The sequence below is a fragment of the Cyprinus carpio genome, chromosome A14, assembly GCF_018340385.1.
Source record: "Cyprinus carpio isolate SPL01 chromosome A14, ASM1834038v1, whole genome shotgun sequence".
Classification (NCBI taxonomy): domain Eukaryota; kingdom Metazoa; phylum Chordata; class Actinopteri; order Cypriniformes; family Cyprinidae; genus Cyprinus; species Cyprinus carpio.
This window is the reverse complement of record NC_056585.1, coordinates 13,894,509-13,914,516: the sequence shown is the minus strand read 5'-3', so window position 1 is coordinate 13,914,516 and position 20,008 is coordinate 13,894,509. Positions and strand designations below refer to the sequence as shown.

The following is a 20,008-nucleotide window of genomic DNA, read 5'->3' as shown; positions in this document are numbered from 1 at the left end:
TTGACAATACAGCAAAACAAAACAGTCTCTTGCATGAGTGTTATATGGTAGTTTTCACAATATACACATACTCATAAATTGGAATTGGCCACACAAAACCCCTGTCTCATAATAAAAAAATATCTTCTACAATATTTCTCTTTTGTCAGACAACATTGACACTGTTGCTTGTAGCAACAGTAGCATGATAATGTAATTGGATACACCATAGTGCGACGAATAATAATGAGTTCTTTAAGGAGAGAGGGTTTACTTAAAGACACAAAGTAGTGCTTGGTTTTTAGGAATCATCCAATATCAGTATTGCTTTTTAAAAAATAAGTTTTATGTCTCCATGATAAAGCATGTAATTTGTGTCTTGGTTCTTCTAGTGGGTCCGCTGCGGGTAGAGTTTTCTGACCCGGTCACCCTAGACCTGGTGAGGTCAGAGAACCCAGCGTTGCAGCCCGGTGGACGGTTTAAACCCACAGACTGCATCGCCCAGCAGAAGGTGGCAATCATCATCCCCTTCAGGAACCGCGACGAGCACCTGAAGTACTGGTTGTATTATCTACACCCCATCCTCCAGCGCCAGAAACTGGACTACGGCATCTACGTCATCAACCAGGTATGTCTTTAAACCAGTGCAGTAAAACTTATACAGTCTTTGACCTGCGAGTGCGTAATCTGCAATTGCAGAAGGGTTCAGATGCCTGTGGTACGGATTGATGTCATCATGAAGTCAAGACGTTAAATATCTGTGCTAATTTGTTGAAACGGACAAATATTTTAATATGGTTGTTATCATTAATGATGAGATCCTTCCTCTTAAACCTGTGTTTTGTAATATCTTTTATTTCTTTAATCTGCATTGTTTACTCCATTGTGTTATCTGGAATGTAAACTGTCTGTTATGTGGGCGTGCCTGGGCATGAAGTTTGGCATGTGTTTTGTTAAGTGAACTCTTCTCTCAAAATCCTAATTTCTCTCTCATTGGCCATTTGAGTAATGTAGCAAACACGGCTGCTCATATACACGTTTGTAATGAAAATTGATATTTGCACATGATTAATTTTGACTCCTACAGCAAAAACTAATATCTTATTGAACACTTATTTCCTCCATTATTTGATTAAAAGTTTTGACATTTTTAATTTAGCAAATACATTGTATTTACATATAAACTTTCATTATTTGTCAATAAATTTCCACTGATTGTGTAAAATAAGTCACTCATATATTTTAAATGGTAACACTTTACAATAAGGTTCCATTTGTTAACATGGACTAACAATGAATAATACTTCTAAAGCATTTCTTAATCTTACTTGATGTTGATTGATTCCAACATGGACTTACACATAATTAAAATCAAACATTTTATCTATTAATGTTATGTAATGGACCTGAGCTAACATGCACTAACAATGAACAACTGTATTTTTTTTTTTATTAATTAACATTAACAAAGATTAATAAATACTGGAACAAATATATTGTTCATTGTTAGTTATTGTTAAAGGGATAGTTCACCCAAAAATGAAAATTCTGTCATTTACTCACCCTCATATCGTTCCAAACCTGTATGAGTTGCTTTCTCTTGTTGAACATAAAAGAAGATATTTTGTAGATTGCTGGTAATCAAACAGTTGGTGGTTGTTATTGACTTCCATAGTAGGAAAAAAAAATACTATGGAAGTCAGTGGCAACCACCAACTGCTTCAAAATATCTTCTTTGATGTTCAACATAAGAAAGCAACTCATACAGGTCTGGAACGACATGAGGGTGAGTAAATGATGACAGAATTTTCAAAGTTTGACAATTACAAGCATGCAAAATTGATGCTTAGAATGCTCAGAAATTCAGAGCATTGATTGGCGTATCCATAAGTTTTGCCCAATTATTTACGGGATTTGTTGCTTCTTCACTGCGGTAAGAAAAAATCTCATACCCCCACAGCCCTAGTGCCAAGCTTCATGTGTAAGAGAAGAACAAAAGATGATGGAGTCTAAATATTCAAATTGGGGATTATTTCATGAATAGTATTTTTTTCAATGGACTCAGACATTTACATTTGATCACCATAATCTTAAATATCTGGTCACATCCTTGAGTTCGGGAATTCTTCAGCTATTCCTCACCATCAGAAAAAAGTTCAGCTAATCAGTGCTAAAGCGAGGTACATTACACAGTAGTTTCCCCAGACTGTGGTAGAGACAGCTGCTGTTTGAGGCTGGGCGTCCTTTCAAAAAAAACGTTGAGCGGTCTGTTGTCATCATTCAGTAAATACCCTTGACATTACAGACTGAAATGAGGTGAGACATAGTGCTGCGGTTCTTGTCTCTCTTTTATTTGGTTCTCTCAGTCTTCAACGAATCCATTTCAAACAATCAGTTATCAGTGGTTTGGGAATTTTCCAAGCAAATGAAATGACTAATGTGTGGTTTTGCACTAAAATCATCCTAATGTGCTCGCAAAAAAGGTTTTGGACTTGTCGTGGTCTTCTCTGATTGTGTGTTACTTGATTGTTCTTTCTAATTATTTTCTTGCTCTCTTTGCCACCCCCTTCTTTTCTCTGCACCTTGCATTTATTTTTTTTCACCCTTTCATCCTACATTTCCTTCCCTTTTTCCTGTTCAAACCGAACCGCATTTATGCGCTTCAGAGGCCCTTGCGCTCAGGAAAAGGTGAGACGTCTGCTTGCTCTTTATCTGGCCAATCACACTACGCTTCCCTGGCTGCGTCTAACGAATGGTAATGTTGGCTTCTTGATTATCTGTTTTCTCTTTGTCGGTTTCTTTTTCATTCCTTTTTTTTCCTCTCTTTCTCTGGCCTCTGGCTCTCACTCTAAGTTCCTCATTTTACCATGGATGGCAGTTCTGTGCCAAAAATAGCTGGTTTGTGTTGCCAAAGCGTAATTTAATCACTTTATCTAATCTTTCTGAAAGACTGATGACTTCTTAAAGGTTATCTATTTATTTACTGGTGAAAAGTAATATTAATCCAAACATGCTTTATAACTATTTACTTATCCTTATGACATCGCAAACCCATATGTTGCTAATTTTTCTGTTAAACACGGTTAAATGAATTGAATTAAATTAAATGTAATGAGGGTGAGAAAATAATGACAGAAGTGTCTTTTTTATTTGTTTTCTCTGCTGTCCTATTTTCAGAAGTGTGCATCTGTTTGTGCTACTTACATCTGTGAGAACACTACATTATGTCGACTCAAAAGATGGCCATAGAACAGGACGATCTTGTTCTTCAAAGCCAAGTTTTGCTTTGAATGCACAGGCCACATCTTCTGAATCAATCATGGATGTTGTCTGCTCCAGTAGAAGCAGCATCCCTAAGTTCATTTAGGGCAGCTTATTTGAGTTTGCTGTGTGTTATAAAAGAGAGGATTGCTACTTTCTGTCGGGTGCAAGGAGGTTAACAGATACCTCTGGGCTCCTGAGGCTCCGCCATCATTAAATTTCATTACACAAGCTCAAATGCCACTGTGATGCTCTTCAGAGGAAGAAAAGTTGTGCTCCAGAGAGTGCATCTATAAATCATGAGCCCAGTCATGGCCCAAAGCCAGCAGAAAGAATTGAATGACAGTTGGGAATGAGTCACCTTGGAATGTCATATTTGTGCTTTCCAAGATCTTCTTTACAAAAATGTACCATGGTAACCGTAGGTTCCACCATTAAAAACACAAATAAACATTGAGGCTTCTTTCTCACTGTAAAACAGGGCTTCCCAAACTTTTTTCTCAGCCAAACCCTTTTTAACACTAATATTTACATGAAGTACACCTGAGATTTTAAGTAAATATTTCAGTAATTTAACACATTTGCATGGTCAAGGTTCTCTAATGTTGGGTAATGGTCACATGACATGCAGGTAAACAAATAAAATATTTTTATTTACAAATAAAATTTTTTACAATGTAATTAAATTTGCAGACCCCAGTTTTGGGAAACCCTGCTGTAAAGTTAATATTTAATTAATTAGTATAAGATCTTCTTTAACCACAGTGGAAGAAGCTTTCTTTCTTTTTATAATGGCAGCGGTGGCAAATACCACATAATACCATATTTGCTTTATTGTAGTAACAATAACTAGCATATTTTGCCAGACACTATGATTACCATGACACCTCAAATCCATAAAAAAATCTCAAAACAAATAACAACCTTTTCCAATGTGAAAGGAATTGTGTGAAACTCAAAAATGTCAACTTCCACACAAAGGCTAAAAAAGTAGTTTCTATCTAGTAAAAAGTTTTTACCCTTGTAGAATTAATAAGAATTTTGTTATTTACCACTAAAGGGGTCATATGATGTTGCTAAAAAAAACATTATTTTGTGTATTTGGTGTAATGAAAGGTTCAAAGGTTCAAAAACAGTATTTTCCACATACTGTACAAAGCTCATTGGTCTGAAAAGCGAGGTGTGCTCTGATTGGCCAACTATTCAGTGTTTTGTGATTGGCCGAATACCTCAAGTGTGTGACGGAAATGTTACACCCCTTACTATACTGTGATGCTTGTCCAGGTCAGAACACCGGCACCACAAGACAAAAACAATAAAACCCATTACAAACGAGCCATTTGTTGCATCCAGTGGAGACAATAATTATGGGTTATAATGACTTATACTGTGTTTTTACACGTTGCATCACGCCGTGTAAACAAAACCATGTCTGTGTTTGTGATCAGAGAAATGACAAACAACAAGTGCTACTCTACACCAGCGGTTCTCAGTTCCAGTCCTCACGCCCCCCAGCTCTGCATAGTTTGTATGTCTCTCTTTGTTAACACACCTGATTCATATAATCAGCTCGTTAGAAGTGAGCTCCGTGCATGAACTGTGTTCCCATTGACATGGTCCCTACACAGTGTTCATTGCTCCCTCAGCAGGGGAAATCTGTTGAAATATACCTCACTTCGCAGCATTCATTCATGGATTTGCTCTGCGCAACGTCTTCACACACGGACAAATGTGACATCATATACCTTGGTAAATAAATCAATTTAAATTCATGTCTCACTCACTTCAATGCACTTTGAATGGAACATATACGTTTGCGTCGAACTGGAATCATGGAGGAATATCCTGTGATGTCCACTTTGCAGAGCACTTACGTTCAAATAGAACAAACGTCTGAAGCGATAAGAGAAGCATACAAAATGTTCAGAGGACTGGAATTGAGAACCGCTGCTCTACACTGCTCAAAACTCGCGTTTGAATCATCAGTGGCAAATCCTTTACATATGTAGACGTACTTACAGACTGTGAGTCAGAACAGCCGGCATTGTAGTCTTCTCTCCCAGGACCAGGAAACAGTCCTCCATAAAATGTGCTGCACACTAAATATTTGGGTTGAACTGTTCTGGAACAGTGTTGTAAATGCAACTTAACCACTGATTTCTAGTTGTGTCCTCCTTTGGAAGACCAAACAAAGTATTTTCGCTTTCACAACGAAACAGCGTCTCCAGTGGCAACAACAAGAATAAAAGTTACACCTTCTTTCTTTGCGTGAGCCTTTGGGTGGCGTTATGCAAATCTTCCCACACAGTGACGTAGAACAAGCTGTTTTAATGGGGTGTGGTTGACTATTAACTTTTATAAAGAATATCTCTTTGGGTTTGAGACTTTAGTCTTTGCAACTTTACAGATCTTCTTTATGCACCAAGAGCTTGTAACACTCCAAAGAGAAAGGAAAACTTAAAATCGCATCATATGACCCCTTTAAAGTATAATACTTTCTGTCCAATAGCTAATAATGGGTAATTATGTTGTTTAATGATCCAATTTTTAAGTCTGTATTGTCGTCATTTTATTTTAAACCTCATTCACATGAAAATTCCAATTTGATTGCATTTGATTTACAGTAGAAAGGATGACTTCTTGTTTTACTATTAAATAATGGATAACATTCAAAACCTGAATAAGGAAGTGTATATTTAAGAAATCAGTTATTTTCTCTGAGATTATTCACTTCAATATCAGCCCAGGTCATTTATCTTGCCCAACTGAAAAGCTCACTTTTCAGTTTGCGTTACGGGTGTTAGTTTTTGCCACCTGCCAACCATGTTGTGAAAGATTAAACCGATAGCAGTGACGTGGTCCCATACAGCAAGCACAAGTGTTCTGATTTTATTTGTTTAAACATACACACCCGTTCTAAATTAATTTTTATGGCGCAAAAGGTCATCTATAAATCACACTGCTTTATAGACATCGTAAAACATTTCTTCCACCACCCTCTCATATGTTGTTTCATTTGTATTAAATGTGTAGTTAGCTTTGTATCATCCTCTCACCCCTCTCTCTCTCTTTTAATGACAGGACGGCGAGGATATCTTCAACCGTGCCAAACTGCTCAACATTGGTTACGCTGAGGCTTTGAAGGAGTATGACTACAATTGTTTTGTCTTCAGTGATGTAGACCTCATCCCAATGGATGACCGCAACTTCTACAAATGCTATAATCAGCCCAGGCATCTGTCTGTGTCTATGGATAAGTTTGGATTCAGGTATTTTTAGTCTTTGTTGACTGTTATCTCATTTTGTGACTTAAAGGGTTAGTTCATCCAAAAATGAAAATTACCCAATTAGTTACTCACCCTCAAGTCACCCTAGGTGTATATGACTTTCTTCTTTCAGACAAATCCAGTCGGAGTTATATTAAAAAAATGTCTTTGATCATAAGTCCAAAAGAAGTTAAATAAAAAGTGCCCATCCACACGGCTCCGGGGGGTGAACTAAGGCCTTCTGTAGCGAATCGATGCGTTTTTGTAAGAAAAATAACCATATTTAAAACGTAATAATCACTTTAATGTAGCTTGCACCAACAGTTGTACACGGAAGCAGTTCCAGACGGACGACGTATGGAGGTCGGCTTTGCGCATGCGCCACTCAGAAGGGGAGAGATCAAAACAAAACAACATTCACTAATTAGAAACATAAAAATAGAGAATTTGTGAATTTGTGTTTCAAATTCTTTACAAGGATTTGTAAAGAAGAATGACAGAGGATTTCGATATAAGCCAAGAGGAGACTGGTTTTCCTTTGCTAAAGTAAGGAAACTTTGCTTCCTTTGCTCCTGTTAACAAACGTAGGTTTTCACTAGACTCACCGGTGCATGCACAACGCTGACTGTTGGCGCAAGGTACATTAAAGTGATTACTATGTTTTGAATATGGATATTTTTCTTACAAAAATGCATCGATTCGCTACAGGAGGCCTTTGTTCACCCCCGGAGCCGTGTGAGACAATTTTTTTATGGATGGGTGCCTATTACTTAACTTATTTTGGACTGATGCACTGCAACACCCGCTGAGTGGCATTAAACAGCTTGAAAGATCAAAGACAAATTTTAATATAACTCCGACTGGATTCGTCTGAAAGAAGAAAGTCATATACACCTAGGATGACTTGAGAGTGAGTAATTGATGAGCTAATTTTAATTTCCGTGTAAACTAACCTTTTAATGGTGTGTTTTCAGCTGCCAGAATATATTTATATTCATTTGGATAGTAAATACACAGGTGATATGGAACAAACATGGTTTGTTTGAACATGGTATTTGGACAAATTATTCTCTGAAATACCTTGGAGTATCATGTTGGCTGTATGTATGTGCAAATTTGTACACTGCAGTGTACATATTTACATGAATATCAGCAGGCAGTACTGCCTTACAGTATTTTTTATTGCCATAGACTTTAATAATAATAATTTTCTTTTTCTGGAAAAATTACTTTATTGTCTCACACTATGGTTTAAAAGTTTGAGAATAAGAGACTTCATTCAAAAACATTCAAATATCTTACTGACTTCAAACTTTTAAAGTTTAAAATTTTTTAGTGGATATGCAGTCACAGAGATATAAAACAACTCTCTTTTCTAAATACCACTGTATATGTATATGGTAATCATTCATTTCCATGGTATATATACCAAATTACACCTATATCTAGCATGGTACCACCACAGTACTTAAAGTCTAAGATATCTGCAGTCCTGAGCTTTGATGTGAAAATATGAGACAAATCCAAATGTTGTAGGATCAGACTCTCAGTGGTTGGTCTATGACCATTGTGTTCTTAAAAGAATATTCTGGGTTAAATTTGCTGTAAATGTGTTTTTCATAAATTTTTATTGAGGGATGAGTCAACTTTGTTTTCATTGGTAATCCACATAAGGCCACTGATGCTGTTGATTTAACCAGGTCATATTTAATCCAGAATATCCTTTAACCTTAGGTTAGGCCAGCAGGACTTTGACTTGTAATAAGTAAGTCACTTTAGATAAAAGTGTCAGATAAATGATAAAGCAGTGGCGTTTGGATAGGAATATTCTAGTGACGTCACATGATTCCTATTAGGGCCCATTGTGAGCACAACTGTCTGTCTGAAATGAAACTGTAGCTTGTTGGAGCGGCTTGTACCAGTGACCTCCAGCACAAGTTCTGTGTAACATGAGAATGCTGTATTTGAAGGCATGTGTGCATTCACGTGTTTCCTTTGGTATTTACAGTGTGTAATGAGGAAACAATAAAGGTTAGGTATTAAACTCCCACACACTGAAGCAGTTGTGTTGCTCTTTGTTAACCTATGTCGGCAGTCTTTTATAAGGTCTTAAAGGGATAATCCACCCCAAAATGTAAATTTTGTCATTAATCACTTACCCCCATGTCGTTCCAAACCCTTAAAAGCGTAGTTTGTCTTCGGAACACAATTTAAGATATTTTGGATGAAAACCGGCAGGCTTGTGACTGTCCCATAGACTGCTAAGTAAATTACACTGTCAATGACCAGAAAAGTATGAAAGACATCGTCAGAATAGTCCATCTGCCATCAGTGGTTCATCCGTAACGTTATCAAGCGACGAGATTACTTTATTCAACAGTTTGTCTCCTCTGTGTCTCTCTGCATCACCGTAGCACCATGCTGACACAGAAGAGCGTTCGCCGCCTGCGGATATTCTCCAAAATGGCGCTACGGTTATGCGTAGAGACACAGAGGAGACGAATTGTTGAATAAAGTCATTATTTTTGTTTTCTTCGTGTACAAAAAGTATTCTCATCGCTTCATAACGTTACGGTTGAACCACTGATGGCAGATGGACTATTTTGACAATGTCTGTCATACTTTCCTGGACCTTGACACTGTTATTTACTTGACAGTTTATGGGACAGTCACAAGCCTCCCGGTTTTCATCCAAAATATTTTAAATTGTGTTCCAAAGACGAACAAAGCTTATATGGGTTTGGAACGACATGGGGGTAAGTGATTAATGTCAATTTTTATTTTGAGATGGAGAAACCCTTTAACAGCGTTCACCACTGCTAGCATGGGCTGCAGGAGCTGGGAGGGTTTTTTTCCCTCACAGAACTTCAAACGCATCTGGATGTAATTTGTAATTTTGAAGAGTTAGCGTGCGGAAGAAAGTCAGACGAGAGCGGGCCAGAACCTGATGTAGGATAGTGTTTGCTCATTAATTTCAAACAGAGACACCTTTGTGTAGAGACAGTTATGTAGAAACTAAGCAAAATAGCTGTCAAATGATAACGAATGGTGTGAAGATTGGACGGACATTTGGCTAAAAGAAAATGTGCTTTGGCATGCTTTCCTCTATAATTGTACTGTGTTTGAATTTTAATGTATTTAAATGTACTTGTTTCCCTCTCTATGCATTTTGTGTTACTTTGAATGTTATTTTGAATGCATGTTCACTTTACCTGCCCGTGACTTTGCAGTTTCTAAAGGGACAGTCCACCCAAAAATTAAGTTATATTATCATTTACCAGTGCTGGGTTACTACTGATTACATGTAATCTAGATTACCTAATCAGATTTTAAAAATTTAGCACTATAATTAGATTATATTGTTTTTTAAACACTCATATCAGATTATAGTTACTTTTTATAAATTGCATGATTACTAATTATTCACACAATGGCAGTAAATTATTCATAATTTACTGATTCTACCTAATTCCCCTTTTATTTCTCTTTTCAGATTTTCCTTTCTAAAAAAAATTTGAATGTGTGTCATATAGTTTACCTTTGAATATTCACAATATAGTAGAATGGCTATGTAAATAGTAGAATGGCTATGTAAATTTTCATGTAAATTAATTTGCAATCCATGCTTCAGAAATTGTGGACAAAAGCACGTCTCAGTCAGTTATAACATGTACATTTTTAATAATTTAACAACTCATGTTCACAGTTCTCTGATGTCAGTTAATGGTCACATTGACATGCAGGTCAACAAATGAACTATTTCAAATGTAGACATTTTATTTAATTTATTCATTTTAATTTGACATTTTTATTATTGAATTAAATATTATCTTTTCATCAATTCATAAACCCTCTGCAGCACTTTCACTGAAATAATGCAGTGATTTATAGTAGGTTTTAACATTTTTTTTTTTTAGACGGCAGTGATGGGATGTGGTTGAAGGGATGTGGTGATTGATGTCACATTGAGATTACTGTACTAGATGACTTTTTTTGTAACAAGACTGCTGAAACTGTACATTTTGTGTCAACTACTTATAATTGGAATCAGATGACAGAATTTTATTTGAAAATTCCTTTAAAGCTGGTTAGGTTTAAAACTTTGTTCTTTAGTGTTTTCCAAAAGAATACAGATGTGAAATAATGCAGTGATTTGCAGTAGGTATTAATAGATAACAATTTCTGGTGCCCTCAGTTTGGTCAAAAGTATCTCACACCAAACGGGTTAAACTGCGTGTTTCCTGACGACCAACTGTTGCTGTGGTTATCACTATGTCAACCATCACAAGTTTGGGTTAGTAGGAGTGACACCACCTGATCATTTACAAAACAAGCTGACTTACAGCAAAACACAGAGGAGGCAGATGTTTAATGGCTCATGTTCAGCCCCCTCCCAGTTCTCATTAGTGCACCGTCATTGAAACACTCATTTCCCTGCAGAGAAAAATAAAGCTATATGCTGCACTTCTTCTGCACCTGACATAGCAACTGCCACCCAACACGCAACTGTTCCTCAGTGTTTCTATCTCTCTCTGTCCGTTTCCAAAACAGGTTGCCATACGTACAGTACTTTGGTGGCGTGTCATCCCTGAGCAAGGAACAGTATCTGAAGATCAACGGCTTCCCAAACAACTACTGGGGCTGGGGAGGAGAAGATGATGACATATTTAACAGGTCAGAGAACTCTTTTAAAAAAATACTTCACCCAAAAATGAAAATTCTATACTTATTTACTCACCCTCATCTTGTTCCAGACCCCTCTACTGAGTGTTTTTTTTTTTTTTTTTTTCTTCTTTTTTCTGTGGCACACACACAAAAATGTGTTTACTAAATAAATCTAAATACATCTTCACAGATTTGTACCATACAACAGCAGTTTATAGTTCTTATAAACCGTTTCTGCCATGGAATAAAAAAGCAATTGCGACTTTTTATCTCACAGTTCAGATTTTTTCTCATATAAACTCTGAATGGAGAAAAATGTCAGTTGCGAGATGTAAACTCTGAATTGTGAGGGGGAAAAGTCAGAATTGTGAAATGTAAGATATTATAAAAGAGATATTGCTTACTGAAAATAATGGCAAACAAGTTTGGAACATCAGGAGGGTGAGAAAACCATGGCAGAAAATCACAGTGTGAAATGTCCTCCCTTGTATTTACATTTGTGCACATCCACATTAAAATACTGTCTGGGACTGTCTGTGAATGGAGTTGAAAGTCTAGTGTGAATGCTCCTTTACATTGAAAAACACGGTTTAATGTGTTTCCATGCTTCATCCAGTGGTCTGTCTTTTAGTGCAGTTAACCGAGGATACCTCTGATCCAGCGAAAACCGGAAACATAAATTCAGCTGAGGGTTCCATTTTAAGCCTCACACATCCTGTTGCTGTACTGTCAGCATGGCATTGCAAAATCACAAAGCACATACACTTATATTCAGAAGTTTGGCGTCAGAAAGATTTTTCTCTTTTTTGAAAGAACTTATTAGTTTTATTTAGCGACGATTTTTATATTGTTACAAAAATATCTATAAAAACAAAACAAAAAAACAAAAAAAAAACAGCATTTTTATTTCTTTCTATTGATCAAAGAATCCTGAAAAAATAATCCTGGTTTCCTCAAAAATATTAAGAACCACTGTTTTCAATGTTAATAAAAATAAGAAATGTTTCTTGAGCACCATTGTTAGATTTCTGAAGGATCATGTGACTCTGAAGCCTGGAGTAATGGTGCTGAAAATTCAGCTTTAACATCAAAGGAATAAATTAAATTTTAAAATATCTTTTAAAATATATACATTTAAAAATATTACTGTGTTAATGTATTCTTAAATAAATACAGCCTTGACAAGCAGAAGAGGCTTCTTTAAAGGGGTCAAAGTACGTTTTTTATATTTAAAGAATTTGGAACTGATGATTCGAATGCAAGTTTTGAGCCGTGTAGAGTAGTGCTTGTTGTTTGTCATTTCTCCGATCACAAATGCAGACATGGTTTTATGTTTATGTGGCGCGATACACATCACATTGCATAAAAAGACAGTATAAGTCGTTATAATAAATTTATTATCCGGCGGATTCGACGAAGGAGCTTGCGGCAACCACATGTGACGACCCCGGGCTGGACTCCGCTTCGTCCACGGTGAAAGCCGATCTGGCGATCCACAGCGCAAAGTTTATGTATTTCCTCAGCGATCAGCACAGATCAGCTCTAGGCATGACGAAGCGGATATCGTCCTCTTTTGGAAGGCCAAACAAAGTAGGTTTGCTTTTACAACGAAACACACAGCGTCTCCACAACATGCTGGCAGCGGCAACAGCGAGAAAAAAAGTTATGCCTTCTTTCTTTGTGTGAACATTTGGCCAGTGTTATGCAAATCTCCCCACGCAGTGACATAGACATGTTGGGGCATGTTTAAATGAGGCGTTTTAGGAGGGCGAGGACAAGTCTTAACTTAACTAAAGAATATCTCTTTGGATTTGAAACATAGTCTTTGCAACTTTACAGATCTTCTTTATGCACAAAGAGCTTGTAACACTCCAAAGAAAAGGAAAAATTGAAATCGCATCAAATGACACCTTTAAAAAAAAAACATTTAAAAAATCTTACCGACCTCAAACATTTGAACTGTAATGTAGTTTAAATGAATAGCATAGTATTACTGAAATGTCCTGGTTCTATGTTCATAACAGTTGGGAGATAAAGAGCATTCTGCAAACAGCAGGACATGGCAGATAAACACTCTTATCATCAGCTTGTCAGAGTGCAGAGGGAAGACGATAGCGGTTTAACGTCTTATTTGCATGTCGCAGAGTCATTTTCCACAGCTGTCTTGTTTCTCATGTTTGTGTTTTTTTTAATCTTTTTTTTGTGTGTGACTTTCACCACTGTTATTTAAAGGGTAGTGGAGAGTTACACTCGACTGGGAAATATTGTGAACTTGCATCATCTGCATGAACACCTACATTTTTCAGCTGCTCAGCTACAGCCTTGTTTTTGCTGCGAAACATTCAGGAAACAGAAAATACTTGCAGAGCAGGAAACTGCTTTTAATATTTGAAAAACCTAAGAATACTGGGTGATTGGGTTTACTGGGTGTTAGTTCACCCAAAAACGAAAATTATCCTGTGTGTTACTCACCCCCAAGGCAGTTATATTACAAATTGTCTTTGATCTTTCCAGCTCTATCATTGCAGTCAGCGGGTGTTGCATTGCTTCAGTCCAAAAGACGTGAAATAAAAAGCACCCTTCCATAAAAAAAAAAGTGTCTCACACAGCTATGGGGGTTGAACAAAGGCCTCCTGTAGCGAATTGATGCGTTTTTGTAACAAAAATTTCCATATTCAAAATGTAATAATCCCTTGAATCTAGCTTGCGCCAATAGTTCTACACAGAAGCAGTTCAGTCAGCATCAAGTATGAGGTCAGCGTTGCGCATGCTCCAGTGAGTCTCGCCAATTGCAGTCTCCTCTTGGCTTATGTTAAAATTCTCAAACATTCTTCTTTCCAAATCCTCATTTTGTACTTCTAATTAGTGACCGTTGTTTTGTTCTGATCTCTCTGCTGCGCTTCAGCGTGCATCACTTCTGAGCGGCGCATGCGCAACGCTGACCTCCATACATCATCCGCCCAGAACTGCTTCCGTTTAAAACAATGAGCGCAAGCAATTATTATGTTTTGAATATGGATATTTTTCTTACAAAAACGTAACGATTCACTACAGGAGGCCTGTTAACCCCCGGAGCCATGTGAGACACTGAGGGCACTTTTTGTTTCACGTCTATTGGACTGAAGCAATGCAACACCCGCTGACTGCAACGATAGAGCTTGAAAGATCAAAGACAATTTTTATATAACTCTGACTGGATTCGTCTGAAAGAAGAAAGTCCTAGGATGCCTCAGGGGTGAGTAACACACAGCATAATTTTCCTTTTTGGGTGAACTAACCCTTCAAGTCTTCTGTCTGGCAAAACAGTTCCCTGGTGAAGGAAAGCATTAGCAACCACCCAGAGCACCATGGACTGCAGAACAATGTGAATAGGATTTAACAGGTGCTTGCCCCCCTTTTTCAGCTACTCTGAATAATTTTTCCAATAGGAATTTAAAAAAAAGTCTTTGTTTAAGTTTTAAAGCGCTATAAGCTATTAACCAGGCCAACCAGTAATGAGTAGAATTACAAACTTATATATATTTAAGTGTTTTGAGAGCATGGAGTTACTGACTCGTTTATGCCATTTGCGGTACTTCATGGGAGAGAACGGAGCTCTGGGATCGTCTGGCACGATTTGCTTGCTGCGACTCTCTGATTGGTGAATGACATTGAGATGAAAATAAATGACATTTTCATTTCCAGAACCCGACTGACGCACTCTGTAAGACCTTAAGAAGTCAAGCAAGACTATTTCCAATCAAACAAATTCCTCTTGTATCTACATGAATTAGGACAGATCAGTATCTATCATGTTTATTGACACTTTTAAAGGGACAGTTCACCTAAAATTAAATTTTACGTGAACTGTCCCTTTAAAAAATTGGGGTCCAGTGTTGTTCTCCTCCACTTATTATGTGCCTAGACCAATACGATTTGAATCAGATGTATTAATTATGGACTGAAAAGAGGCTGACATGAGCTGCATGTTTTCACAGGGTTGCCTCCAAAGGGATGTCTATATCAAGGCCTGATGGGATCATTGGAAGATGTAGAATGATCCGCCATGATCGAGACAAACAAAACGACCCCAATCCACAGAGGTACTTAAACATATTACAGCTGTAAAGTACTCTGATAATCTCACTGGTTAAATACATTGCAACATTTAAAAGATGAAATTGTGTGGGAGTAAAAAATTATTTTGTTGCATACACTTAATTGAAAGTGATAACCCCTCATATAGGTTGAATGCAAGATTTTAGATGTACAAGGTTATAAATAGTCCTGCTTTGAGTAATGTTAATTGTCATTTCCTGTCACAGGTTTGACCGAATAGCTCACACAAGGGAAACAATGGCAAGAGATGGGATCAATTCATTAACATATAAGGTTGTTAAAATTGAGAAAGACCAGCTATTCACCAAAATCACAGTGGATGTGGGAAAACCATGATTCCTGCGTAGAGACCAACATAAAACTGAGTGAAACCGCAGCGCTCGCTGTCGAAACCAAAAGTGCCTTGATAGTCAAATGGATAATTTTCAAAGTGGATTCTATTCTTAAAAAGACACCTAAGTACTAAGAAATGTTTGTTTTGCCATCTTTGCACATGTGATGGTGAACACAGGGGTCTGGACTCCTTTTGCCCAGTGTATCAGAACTGTTCGGCTGCTAAAGGAGACACACAAGGGTTTCAGGTTGTCCTCAAGGCGACGGGCCAACCTTGTTCTGTCTCAGACACTTCTGCTGAGGAAGGACTATATTTTGAGCCATTCAATGAAAGCAGCCAATTAAAGTAAACTGATTTGCTGTTGAAAATAACCTTGTGGACAAAGTATGCGAGTTGCTGTGTATGGGATTATTTAGTTCATTTAGTTGTGTGTTTGAAAGAGAATATTTAAAGGATCGATTTTGTTAATCAGCAACCTAAGCAATGTAAAAAAAAAATTGAAGGTCTACCAATCAAGGGTTGTGGATACTGACAAACTGGCATTTTTTGGGCTGACACATTTTTGTTTACTTGTATTATGCATTGCATCTCATTATCTCATTGCTGTACCAAGTTATTTGTACTTTACAGAGCCTTTTAAATGATATCGCTCTTTGTTAGGAGTGAGATGTCTGAATGTATTGGCCTGCATGGTTTTTATCCTCAAGTGCTTGATGCATATTGGACCATTGTTATGTTTGCTGGAACACCAAAGTAGCAGCCTTGCATCTTAAAAGACATTAATTTCCTCCCTTCTGTTTGGTGCATTATCTTTTTTTGATTGCAAATCTATCCAATCAAATGCAGCATTATCAGGCCAAGCTTTCAGATTTGCTCTGTTCCTTTTCATGGTTTTCGGTCCTTTATTGCATTGTGAATTTCTCAGATCTATGCTGGCTATTAAGGGCACAAGAATATTCAAGCTCTCTACTGTAATGAAAACATGAAGCCATTGAGAACTTTGCTGAATTGACCTGTTGATACTTGTAGCTTTTTTTTTTCTCTCACATGTGCTGGTCTGCTCTTAAATTCTTTTGAACAAAGAAAACTGTGTTTTATTCTAAAACCTGTGATTGTGGAAACCAAAAATGCCTTTCAACTCCGTCAGGGGACGAAATGCAGACGAAGCAAATGAATGTGTGTCAGCTGTTTGCTCAAGTGCTTTTCAAGATGGCGACTAACAGCCCGTACACAATGTACTGAATGTTTAAGTTGCGCCAGCCAAATTTTTTCCTCTGGGCCGAGCACCCCAAAAGACCCATAGATTTTCTTTCCAGTTTAAAAACTCTCCAATGCCTTATAAAAAGTCCTTTGCACCAGGAAAGAAAACTACCTCTCCACACGACACGGCACTCGCAAGCAGAAGGGATTAGCGGCTAATGCTGTCTCTCAAACCAAATGCTTTGGCAAATAATCTTGGGCTTTTTTCCCTCTTAGGTCAGTTAAAGCAAGGTTTAAATCTGTTTAGACAATGGTCTTTGTTTGAGAGCCAGCACATAATTAATTTTCTTTTTTTAATTCTTTGATTTGTTATTTTGACAGTGAACAATTAAAGTAATTTGGAATTATGGAAAATAAATGATTAAATTGTGTTTGATTTCACTTTGCTTGGGTGTGTTGTGAATTGTAATAAAAGGCAGTCACATGAAATGTTTGGCCAGAGGCAGTCATCATGGCATTTTCAGCAGAAGACATGCAGCTAACAGGCCATTGTTGAACTTTCCATGCACAAAAAACCATTAAATCTTGCCTAACCACCTATGTGATCTTGCCTCAGAGCTAATGGTTTACTTAGTTAAAAGCCATCCCTTGTCATTAGGGTGTTTAATTCCAGGTTGTTCCAACTAAACAATGACAACAGGTATGGAACACTTCTGTGCAATTCCTCATGAAATCCTAAACTGATCTGGCTTACTAGACGAGGCGAAATAACTTGGGGATTCTTAAGCACTCATAGACAATGAAGTGGGAATAAGAACACGGTTTGCACGAAGTCTGCCTCGCCCTGGAGAGACAAACCTGTTTCCTGGTGGACAAACTGGCCAGAGACTCTCAGGTGGCCTCAGTGCACAGAAACCAGCAAGACAAGATTAATGATCCATGTTTTAACAACCTCGGCATGGCCTGCCTCCCACACATAAACCAAAAAAAAAAAAAAATAAAAAAAACAATAACTTTTTGCAAAAAGTCTTATTACTTTTATGGTAAAAAATTCAGATATGTAAACTTACATATTTTTAGGTGATGGTGTTTGTTGTTCTGCTTTTAATATAGGTTTTCTTTTGTAACATCAAAAAATAGGCTGTTTTATAATGATTATACATCAAGAGTTCAAATACAGGTGTGTGTGTGTGTGTGTGTGTGTGTGTGTGTGTGTGTGTGTAAGTGTGTGTGATTGGATGATACTGTTGACACATTTCTACATGCAAAGTTATAAAACCATGATCCATGCAAAGTAATGACTAAATATTTGTGTTTTTATCTCTAAGTTTACTCAAATTTGTTTTAGATCATTATCCTGTTAAGGTTTACTTTAATATTTACTTAGGGTTCACCTTCACACACACACAGACACACATCTTTCCCTCTGCACCAATCAGACTGGTCTTGTGTATTTTATGCGCAGCTGTGTTTGTGTGAAGAGAAAATATAATTTATGGTGTTCGTTGCTTGTTAAACGCCTGATGTTATTGTTGTGAAGATTAGCAAAATAAAACCCAAACATCTTATTTTACATCAAAGTTTAGCTGTAATTAGATGGATACTAAATTTGATTTAGAAGTTTTTTCAGAATAATCCATGGGAGGCTTAATAAACAGGGAAGTTTTAGCCACAAAGACCGAGTTGGAGAGCATCAAGAGAAAGTAAACATACCTCTGTCAACACCGAACCCGACAAACTAGACCAGTAATATTTTTTTATGTACATAACACCCTTCCCAACCACGAGAGACACTTTAAAGCATTAAAGTGGAAATGAAGCAGTCAGTCAAGTTTGCATTATTTAGGAAAACAAATTCCATTGTAATTAAAAAATATATAACAGACATGATTAATGTAACCATTTTAAAGAAAAGGGGATGTTTTGTTATAGCTTTTGGAGCAAGGGCGCCGCCCTCTTGCAGTACTGTCAGGTCTAGCAAAGTGTGTAAATACCGCATTGAAATATATTCTGTGCTATCTCACGCTTGAATGGCTTAAAACACTTTAATATTTAAACTGACACGGCTTAAAACACGTGAGAATGATAAACTTTATTGAGGAAGCAACACTGGTCCGATTGTTCAGAGAGGTGATTAGTTAAACACTACATCCTGTTAACAGCAGGAAAGCTTATTGTATTCGCAGGTGAACATAAATTATGATATGTACAACTGGTGAACCAATCAATGTAATGCATATGTCTTAATGGTCTGACATAACAATAAATCGCGACATGAATTATATTGTATAAAGCGTTGTTTGTGTATAAAAAAGTGTGTGTGTGTGTGTGTGTGTGTGTGTGTGTGTGTATATATATATATATATATATATATATATATATATATATATATATATATATATATATATATATATATAGTAAAGACCAAAAGTTTGGAAACATTACTATTTATAATGTTTTTGAAAGAAGTTTCTTCTGCTCATCAAGCCTGCATTTATTTGATCAAAAATACAGAAAAAAAAAATGTAATATTGGGATATATTATTACAATTTAAAATAATTGTTTTTAAATTTATTATACTTTAAATCATCATTTATTTCTGTGATGCAAAGCTGAATTTTTAGGATCATTATCACATGATCCTTTAGAAATCATTCTAATATGATGATTCATTATCAAAGTTGGAAACAGTTCTGCTGCTTAATATTTTTTCAGAACATGTGATAGACCTCTACTCCAACGCTCTCTATTCCACTGGGTCTCTGGAACTGCCAGTCCGCTGTTAACAAAGCAGACTTCATTTCTTCTATTGCTACTCATTCTGGTCTCAGCCTCATGGCACTGACTGAGACCTGGATCAAACCATGAGGACCACTGCCACTCCCGCAGCCCTCTCCTCTCATTTCACTTGTTCTCACACCCCTCGTACGACTGGGAGGGGTGGAGGTACTGGTCTCCTTATATCGAAAGACTGGAAATTTGATCTTCAACCACCACCTACAGGTAACGTTTCATTTGAATCACATGCTGTTACTGTAACCCACCCTTTTAAAAATCCACTTTGTGGTCATTTATCGTCCCCCCAGGTCAATTGGGAAACTTCTTGGAGGAGTTGGACGTGCTGCTATCAAACTATCCTGAAGATGGTACTCCTCTGGTACTGCTTGGCGACTTCAACATCCACCTAGATAAACCCCAGGCTGC

The 20,008-nt window shown here is 37.1% G+C and overlaps 1 protein-coding gene across 1 annotated transcript; it reads left to right on the top strand.

Annotated features, from left to right (window-relative positions):
• Positions 1–301: 301 nt before the first annotated feature.
• On the top strand, positions 302–17,244 carry LOC109047435 (beta-1,4-galactosyltransferase 1-like). The gene is made up of 5 exons (XM_042769948.1): positions 302–607; positions 6,322–6,509; positions 11,058–11,180; positions 15,149–15,253; positions 15,476–17,244. Exons 1-5 carry the CDS (start codon positions 335–337, stop codon positions 15,603–15,605), a joined length of 819 nt encoding a protein of 272 aa, XP_042625882.1. The 5' UTR covers positions 302–334; the 3' UTR covers positions 15,606–17,244.
• Positions 17,245–20,008: the final 2,764 nt, after the last annotated feature.